The following is a 9719-nucleotide window of genomic DNA, read 5'->3' as shown; positions in this document are numbered from 1 at the left end:
GCGGGTTCGTGCCCCGGTCCGGGAAGATCCCACATGCCGCGGAGCGGCTGGGCCCGTGAGCCATGGCCTCTGAGCCTGCGCGTCCGGAGTCTGTGCTCCGCCACGGGAGAGGCCACAGCAGTGAGAGGCCCGCATACTGCAAAAAAACAAAACAAAACAAAACAAAACAAAAAACAAAAAAAAAACCTCCTCATGGACATACAGAGATGAAGCTGAGATTCAAAAGCTGGGTCTGTTTCATAGAGAACAGACCTGTGGTTGCCAAGGGGGAGGGGGGAGGGGGAGGGATGGGTTGGAAGAAGTTTGGGGTTAGCAGATGAAAACTATTATATATAGAATGGATAAACAAGGTCCTACTGTATAGCACAGGGAACTATATTCAATATCTTATGATAAACCATAATGGAAAAGAATTTTGAAAAGAATGTATATATGTGTATAACTGAATCACTTTGCTGAATAGCAGAAATTAACACAACATTATAAATCAACTATACCTCAATTTAAAAAAATGAAATAAAAGCTGGGTCTGTTTGGCTCCAAAGTGCCTACGCTTAAATACGAAGAGGAAAAAAATATGACCTGATTTCTGTGATACCTTTCTTGAAACACTTGACAGAGATGTCACTCATCCGTCTATGCTCCTGTGAGAACCGGAGGGGTGGAGATGAATGACTGTCTTTAATGGTTAATGATGCTGAAATGTAGAGAATTTAAATAGCCTTGGTTATGGTTAGTCACGGGGAGGTGCTGTTCCAGCTCTGAGTTGGATTCATTCTTTAAACTCTGGTTCCTCTGAGGGAGCAAAGCCGAGGAGGGTGTCTGTGGGCCTTGGGCTAATTTCACCTGCCATTAATCCTTGGGTAGCAGTTGTGGAAAATCAGGGGTGTAAGTCAGATGTGCTGAAGAGGGAATTCCAGGGCTGGGTGGGGGGCAGATTATGTGACCTCAAATGCCCAGTCAACTTCAAGTTGATTCTGTGATGGATTACTGACTGATTCTTGGGACTGTGATTCTACAGCATTTTTCTGCTGGAGAGGAGATGACATGCGTTTGCATGTATATTTTCTTAAATCTGAGCTCCATATTTGAGAGGTTCCTTATGTTGAGATAATCTCAATTAGCTTGGACTACCTTATGTAATGGGATTTCAGTTAGCTTTTGACTAGTTTTATTTGGTTGTAATCCAGCAAATAGGCTTAATTCATTCATTAATTGTTCAACTGATTGACTTATTTGTTCACTCAACCGACCGACCTTTAGAAGTATCTATTATTGGCAAAGCAGTGTGCCAAGAACCAAAGGGTCCAGTCTATTAACCAGACTGTAAGCTCCTGGAAAGTTTATGGTTTTATTCTGGGGAAGGGACCATGATTTTGCAGAGCCTAGAGGTAACAAAGCGGGCAGAGGACACAATGGGAGAACCAGGCCACTGCAGAGAATTTCACTTCTTCCGCACCTGGGCCATCCCTAGCCCTGCCTAGTGAACTCCGAAGAATCCACTGTCCTTCCTTTGTTTCCCCCCATTCTGAGGAGGCTCCTGCCCAGGTCACATAGGTCACACCGTTGGCAGGTCCAATCGTGCAGCAGACAGAAGGAAAATGTCTTGCCCTGGAGAGACACGTGGCTGACTTGGCAAGCTCCAGACCCATGCAAGAAAGGCAAGCCCAATTGGACAAGCCTCTGAAAAACTTCAGATTGGCAGATTCTCAGGTTTTCAAATTCACACAGGTATGGCAGTGCTGCCGGCCCTGCCGTGTCTGGTCTCCTGAGGCTAGGAGGGGTGGGCGGTGGGTGTCTGGACACTGAGGCCACAGACCTCTCGGGAGCACACATCCCCTCCGCCAGAGAATGGTCCCAAAGGGGCCCCCCGTGTCTTGTTCACAATGGTCTCCAGTGCCTCATCCAGTGCCTGACATGAGTTAGGTGATCTGTAAATATCTGTCATATTGGTGGTAGAATTGATGTTTGAATTTCCAGTTCCCTGGGACTTGGGCTGAAACCGGGGAGGTGCCAAAAATGGGGGGAGCAAGAAAGGAAGCTTTAGAGATGTCTCAGAGACGGGGAAGCATGTATGGCTTTTCTGGGAAGTTTTCAAAACAAATAAACAATCAAACAAACAATTTGGCATGTTGAATTTTGCTGACGGCTTATCAGAGCACATAATGTTAACTCCCCTTTTTCTTAGAAGACAGTCATGAACCCAAATGCTGCAGCGTCCTGAACTACAGCTTGGGAGAGAGGGGGAACTCAGGAGGCAGCTTGTGATGGTTCTGGGCTTTGTTTCCAGGAAGGGAGGAAGAGAGGTCATCACTTGATCCTCCAACCCAGCACAGAGCTGGGCACACGGTGGGTGCTCCGTGGTCACGTGCGGGCTGTGGAGTGGACTGTATCACTCTTCCTATTGAGATACTTCCCCTGAGTCCTTGGGTGGGCTTCACTGTCTCCATCACCCAGACAACCAGAACCTCTCCAAGCCACCTTCCACTCCATCCTTTCCAGAGTTGAGCCCAGCTCTGGCAGGGCCGGGGACAGCTGACTGGCAGACAGATGAGTGTGCCTCCTGGGTCCTGCCAGACAACGCTAGGAGGTGGCCATGCCCAAGGAGGGGGCCAAGCCAGGCACCACCCACTGCCAGATAGGCCTCTCCCGTTGCGGAGCACAGGCTCCGGACACGCAGGCCCAGCGGCCATGGCTCACGGAGCCGGCCGCTCCGCGGCACGTGGGATCCCCCCAGACCGGGGCACGAACCCGTGTCCCCTGCATCGGCAGGCGGACTCTCAACCACTGAGCCACCAGGGAAGCCCTCAGATTATTTTTAAGGTGTGTTTAGTAGCCTGGAACAAACTTACTGCCTTGAGGGCAAACTCAACCCATGAGAGCCAGCAGGGAAGCCCTCAGATTATTTTTAAGGTGTGTTTAGTAGCCTGGAACAAACTTACTGCCTTGAGGGCAAACTCAACCCATGACTACTTGAGATTAATGATCTCTCCTTCAAAGTTTGAGCCCAGCAGCCTCCTAGATGTATATAAAGGGATTTATTCCGCACATGTCTTCAGTTTGCTTCTCTCTTCCTCTTCCTTGTTTAACTCTTGCACTCTCCCCTCACCGAGTTTTCTCACCATGAGCAGACAAGTCTGCAAGACACCTGGTGGCGGGAACCAGGGCTTCTACGTCTGCCCCGCTGTGGTCTCCGGCAGCCGCAGGATGAGCTGTGTGGCTTGCTCTGGGGGAGCCGGCGGAGGGGCCTGTGGGTTCCGAGGGGGAGCAGGAGGCTTTGGCAGTCTCAGCCTCTACAACCTGGGTGGCAACAAGAGCATCTCCATCAGCGTGGCTGCTGGCTCCCGGGCTGGGGGCTTCGGGGGAGGGTGCAGCAGCTGTGTCAGTGGCTTTGGGGGTGCCTTCAGGGGTGGCAGAGGAATGGGAGATGGTTTTGGAGGAGCTGGTGGCTTTGGTGGAGTTGGTGGCTTTGGCCCGGGTGGCTTCCGTGGGGGAATCCAGGAAGTGACTGTCAACCAGAGCCTCCTGCAGCCCCTCAAAGTGGAGATCGACCCCCAGATTGGGCAAGTAAAGGCCCAGGAGCGAGAGCAGATCAAGACCCTCAACAAACAAGTTTGCCTCCTTCACTGACAAGGTGAGGAAGCTCTGACTGGTAGATTGCGGACTTTTACTTTGATATTTACATACAGCATTTAGGATCAATCCCGAGTGGTCCAGGCTGGAGGAGGAAGGGTTAGGCAGCATTCTTGGATCTGTGAAGATGTTCAGGGCTGATGAGCTGGTCCACATGGTCATGTGAGTGGGAAAGACAATGGTCTCCTATTTGGACCCAGACACCCCCCAAGTCCTGCTTGTCTGACTCTCTGCTCAAGTCTCTCACCTGTTGCCTCATCCGGCCTGGGCGGGGGGTGCTGGCAGCATGGGGTGGGGACCATGATCTTTGGCAGGGAAGGCTCTGACCCAGAACTGGGGGCTTTTCAAACATGGGCTGCCCTCTGGGGCTTTCCAGGAGGCCTGCTGCCTCCATGTGCTGTGCCAGGCAAAGGAGGTGGGCGCCCTAGAGAATGGAATTCAAGACCTCACGTGGAACCTGAGTCCCAGGGGGCTGCTGAGACCCTGGTAACTCAGTATGCACCCAAACCTCGTCAGGAAGAGAAGGGTGCTCGGTGACCTCCAGACCAGGATAGCTCACACCGGCTGTCTCTCTCCCACCATGACGATGATAGTAGCCTTTCAACGGTATCAGCTCCCAGTGACTCACACGCTTTGGAGGGCTGGAATGTCCGTGGCGCCTCAGATGGAAACGACCCTGTTGAGGTTTCAGCACCTTTTTGCAGCACGTGTTGTAATTTGGGAAGTTAGAGTGGAGTCACGAAGTCCCTGGGAACGCTGAGGGCTCATCTTTACAATTCTCCTGCTTCCAGGCAGGGGTTACTTCCAGTTTCCCCACCCATCTCTCCTTCTGCGACTTTCCAAGCCATTCTGCATCTTTAGTGTCCTGACTGATGTGACTGACTGTGCCCTCTCCAGCTACAGTAGGGGCTTTCTATGCCTTTGTGCTGGGGGATGCGGAGACACAGACGCCCAGTCCTGCCCTAGCCAAGGCCCCTCCGCTCCTCCGCCCCAGGTGTTGCGTGATGTTGCTTCCCCCAATGCGCTGCAGGTGCGGTTCCTGGAGCAGCAGAACAAGGTCCTGGAGACCAAGTGGGACTCGCTGCAGCAGCAGGGCACACGTTCCATCACAGGCACCAACAAACTCGGGCTCCTTTTGGAGAACTACATCAACTCCCTGAGGAGCTACCTGGACAGCATCCCGGGGGAGAGAGGCCGCCTGGATTCAGAGCTGAGGAACATGCAGGGCCTGGTGGAGGACTTCAAGAGCACGTGAGTGACAGGGGCATAAGTGGGGAGATGCCGTGGGCGACCCTGTGCCGGAGTCGCAGCCCTCTCGCTGCCTTCCCCCCTGCCCGCTGTGTCACTTAGCCTACTTTCCTCTCTTTGTCTTCATGGAGGACAGCTTGGTTCACTGGGTTTCTCCTCACCTTCCTTGCCGAAGGATAGTCCTTTACAAATAAAATTAGAAGTTTAGAGTTGAAGAAGCGCTTTTTCATGAGCCAGGCTGGGGAAGATCCCAGCTGTAGGATCTGAAGGATGCTGGGACAGCTCACGGGATGGTGACCAAGCACCCCAGTCTGCCTGAGATTGAAGGGTTTCCCAGGACTTGGGACTTTCGGTGCTACAGCTGGACAGTCTGCCTGAATGGATGGGGATGGTTAGTCCTCCTAACGGGGAGACTGTGAGAGGGTGTGTTCATTTAAGAGGGGTGGGAGAGGGACAGAGGATAGAAGAGAGGCACTTCCAGAGTTTCAGAGAACAGTGGTGTTTCTGACTACCTCAAACTCCAAACTCAGCAACTTCTTTCTTTCCTTCTTTTTTTGGAAAATTATTTATTTATTTATTTATTTATTTATTTATGGCTGTGTTGGGTCTTCATTGCTGCGCGTAGGCTGGGGAAGATCCCAGCTGTAGGATCTGAAGGATGCTGGGACAGCTCACGGGATGGTGACCAAGCACCCCAGTCTGCCTGAGATTGAAGGGTTTCCCAGGACTTGGGACTTTCGGTGCTACAGCTGGACAGTCTGCCTGAATGGATGGGGATGGTTAGTCCTCCTAGCGGGGAGACTGTGAGAGGGTGTGTTCATTTAAGAGGGGTGGGAGAGGGACAGAGGATAGAAGAGAGGCACTTCCAGAGTTTCAGAGAACAGTGGTGTTTCTGACTACCTCAAACTCCAAACTCAGCAACTTCTTTCTTTCCTTCTTTTTTTGGAAAATTATTTATTTATTTGTTTGTTTGTTTGTTTGTTTGTTTATTTATTTATTTATTTATGGCTGTGTTGGGTCTTCATTGATGCGCGTGGGCTTTCTCTAGTTGCATCAAGCGGGGGCTACTCTTCGTTGCGGTGCACGTGCGTCTCATTGCAGTGGCCTCTCTTGTTGCAGAGCATGGGCTCTAGGCACACGGGTTTCAGTAGTTGTGGCACGCAGACTCAGTAGTTGTGGCGCACGGGGTTAGTTGCTCCGCGGCATGTGGGATCTTCCCAGACCAGGGCTCTAACCCGTGCCCCCTTCATTGGCAGGCGGATTCTTAACCACTGTGCCACCAGGGAAGTCCCAGCGATTTCTTTTTAACTCTTACAGATATGAGGATGAGATCAATAAGCATACAGCTGCTGAGAATGAATTTGTGATCCTGAAGACGGTAAGCGCTGTGTGTGAGCTTCCCGGGGCTCATAGGCACAGGTTTCCAGCTGGGCTGGGGGAAGGTCCTTACTCCACGACCATGGCGCTGCCAAGTTCAGATGGTTGGAGCCAAAAACAGAAGCCAGGTCCATCTTAGTCCGGAGAGGTCCCTAAAGGGGTCAGTTCATTCGTTTTTAGTTTTTGAGTGGGATGGAACTTCCCTCATCCCAGTGACGCGAATCACTCCTTCATGTGGATACCAGCCTCAGATGTGGACCGATGAATCACAGCCCTGATCCTCCTGACTCTTTCTTGCCGCAGCTGCAGTTTGTTGTGTGTTCCTTGGAGAAATAAGGCCTTTACGTGTCTGTCTTTCTCAGAACGTGGACACTGCCTACATGAACAACGTGGAGCTTCAGGCCAAGGTGGATGCCTTAATGAATGAGATCAATTTCTTGACGACGCTCTGTGATATGGTGAGGATGTTTCCTACTAAGAGGGGGAGAGAGGGAGGGTGAGACGTTTTCAGATTTGATATGTAGGGCCCAGGAAGACTGAGCCTAGACATAAGTCCCCTTGTTGGGGTTCTGCAGGGGGAACTACAAACATGGGATTCTTTGAGGAGCTGGGCGAGAGGGTGGGGCAGGTGCACATTCAGAGCTGACTTAGTGGACGGGTCTGTTGACCAGGATTCTCTTCGGGCCTCTGTGTGCTTCTTGCAGAGGCCCCAAGAGTGGACAGTCCCCTCTGTGTTGGCAGGAACTGTCCCAGAGGCAGACCCACGTCAGCGACATGTCCGTGGTTCTCTCCACGGACAACAATCGCTCCCTGGACCTGGACAGCATCATCGCCGAGGTCAAGGCCCAGTACGAGGACATCGCCCAGAGGAGCAAGGCCGAGGTCGAGGCCCTGGACCAGACCAAGGTGGGAGCTAGGCACCTCTCAGAGGACCCACTGAGGGTCTCAGGGAGGCTGTGGTCCATGGGACGTCTGGGTGGTGACTATTGGGCGGCTCCTCTTGGTTCTTCTCTTTGGAGACATCCCTGTAATGGTTGTTCAGTTGCAGAAAGTGCTGCCCCCTGGGGGGAGGTGGTTCCACTGTCCCCTGCAGACCCACGTGGGACCGACTCCAGCTTGCTCAGGGACTGCAGGGTGGGAGAACCTTCGGCAACAACCCAGACGTTCTCTCACCTGCTGCCTCAGAGGTGTCCCTGCAGAAACATAATTCGGTGTCATTTGAACAAAGTGCTTACCAAGTACTTCAAAGTTGGCTGGGTGATGTTAGTGATGGAGAAACAAGTCAGGCAAAGCTGCATAAACACCTCACCTTCCCTTCTATTCTCCAGTTGGGCGAGCTGCAGACCACGGCCGGCAGGCATGGGGATGACCTGAAGAGCACCAAGAGTGAAATCTCGGAGCTCAACCGGATGATCCAGAGGCTGCGGGCTGAGATCCAGAATGTCAAGGAAAAGGTGGGGTGGCCACGGATGCCGGTGTCTAGGCTGACCGATGAGGGGTGGGGGCTAGGATCTTAGGACTGCTAGTGTGGAGGGGACTTCTGGGGTCATCTCAGGCAGCATTGGCCTTCAGGGAGTTCAAAGACCAAGCCAGTCTTGATGGCTGGTAATCCACAGGGGAAATATCTCCATGGATGAAGACAGACGGAGGTGCTAAGGAAGGAGTGACGTTGACTGACTTGCTATGGGATAATCTATTTTAAGACTCAGAGAGGCTGGGACCCTCCTACTGGGCTCATCCCTCCTCCTACCTCCGCCGCTCCAGAACGCTAAACTGCAGACGGCCATTGCTGAAGCCGAGCCGTGTGGGGAGATGGCCCTCAAGGATGCCGATGCCAAACTCCAAGAGCTGCAGGCCGCCCTACAGCAGGCCAAGGATGACCTGGCCCGGCTGCTGTGCAACTACCAGGAGCTGATGAACGTCAAGCTGGCCGTGGACACGGAGATCGCCAGCTACCACAAGCTGCTGGAGGGCGAGGAGTGCAGGTGGGCCTCCACTGCCATCTCCCCACCTTCCCTGCCCCGAGTCGCAGGCTGAGGGCCAGATAAGTGACCATATGGATGAGGTGGAGGTCTGCTTTTTGCGAGAGGCCCCCAGCTTGCACAGGCCTTGCCGGGAAGCTCTTGCCTTTGCTAGTTCCCTCCTTCCCTAGGCGGCCAAGTGCATAGGCAACCAGCATACACGGGGGCTCTTGTTATGGCCCATGGAAGGGTGGAGAAAGAGTACTGATCTGCCAGGTTTCTGAATTCCGTTCTGGTTGCTGTTTGTCACTTTCATCCACAGACTTGTTGGAAATTGGCTTTCCGATGGAGCTATTCTTCTCTTGCTTTCTCATACAGGATGTCTGGAGAGTGCCAGAGTGCTGTCAGCATCTGTAAGTAGCCAAAGAAAGCATGACAGTGAGAACTGCTCCTGAAATATCTGTACTAATATGGGGTGGTAGCACCTAATTTAAAAAATATTTCTATAGTGGTTGGAGGGGTTTTCTGGGGGCAGAAGGGACAGCAGATACGCTTTTGTACTTGTTCTGGGTTCAGGGCACTATTAATAGGTCTATATGGCAGATGGGGATTATCCAGTAGGGAGCCTGTTCATGGGAGGAGAAATTCTGGACAGTCTCCAAGGGGGTCATCAAGAGTTCATCTATGTAGAAGGAACCACTGGGAAATTCAAACTGACAACACTGGGGGCGTGTTCACCTCATGACATCAGAATGTATCACAAGGATCATCAGGTGCAAAGCTGCCTTGATCGCCTCCCAATCATCCTGGGCCCAGGGGATCGTTATAACACAGGCAAGTGGGTGCCGGGAGCTGATCGCTGTACTGTCCTCTCCCCTGCAGCCGTGGTCAGCGGCAGCAACACGACCTCGGCCTCAGCGGGGGGTTTCGGAGGCGGATACGGCAGCGGATTTGGCTCCAGCTCCGGGGGTCGCTTCGGGGTCAGTGGCGGAGGCTTCAGCTCAGGCAGCAACCGTGGCGGCAGGGTCAAGTTCTCCCAGTCCTCCCAGCGCAGCTCCAGATAAATATCGCGCAGGGGCACCGCAGCCACCGCAGCGCCTCCTGTCCCCATCCGCTCCTCCACTCTGCCATCAGCAGCCCCCTTAGCGGCCTTCCCCACCCCGACCCCAGCTCCTGCCGGCAGCCGCTCTCTGGGCTAGAAGACCAGGGTCTCTTGCCCCTCCGTCCTGATCCCCGACCAAGCACAGCCGTGAGAACTTCAGGCTCTTCGGCTCCAGCCTGTGCCTGTGACTGTCCAGGTGTGGCCTCAGCCGCCACCTTCTGCTGCCCTTGGGGTCCCCTCCCTGGGTGGAATGGTCACCGCTGTTCTGATGTATATAACACACAGGCCCCTCTGCCCAACCGTTCTGTCGCCAGTAAAGTGCATTGTATTTCACATCAGGCCTCTGAGTCTCTCTGGCCGCCTTTCTCCCCACTGGACTGACTTCTTTCATCCTGCCT

At 53.2% G+C, this 9719-nt stretch overlaps 1 protein-coding gene across 1 annotated transcript; it reads left to right on the top strand.

Annotated features, from left to right (window-relative positions):
* The first annotated feature begins 3123 nt into the window (after positions 1–3123).
* On the top strand, positions 3124–9283 carry LOC102982407 (keratin, type II cytoskeletal 3). The gene is given in 10 exon segments (XM_024122971.1): positions 3124–3606; positions 3608–3634; positions 4664–4884; positions 6199–6259; positions 6621–6716; positions 7000–7164; positions 7587–7712; positions 8023–8243; positions 8598–8632; positions 9102–9283. Coding segments are annotated over 10 exon segments (1617 nt in total).
* The last annotated feature ends 436 nt before the right edge of the window (positions 9284–9719 follow it).

This window comes from Physeter macrocephalus, chromosome 6, assembly GCF_002837175.3.
Source record: "Physeter macrocephalus isolate SW-GA chromosome 6, ASM283717v5, whole genome shotgun sequence".
Taxonomy (NCBI): Eukaryota; Metazoa; Chordata; class Mammalia; order Artiodactyla; family Physeteridae; genus Physeter; species Physeter macrocephalus.
This window is presented reverse-complemented; position numbering and strand designations above follow the sequence as displayed.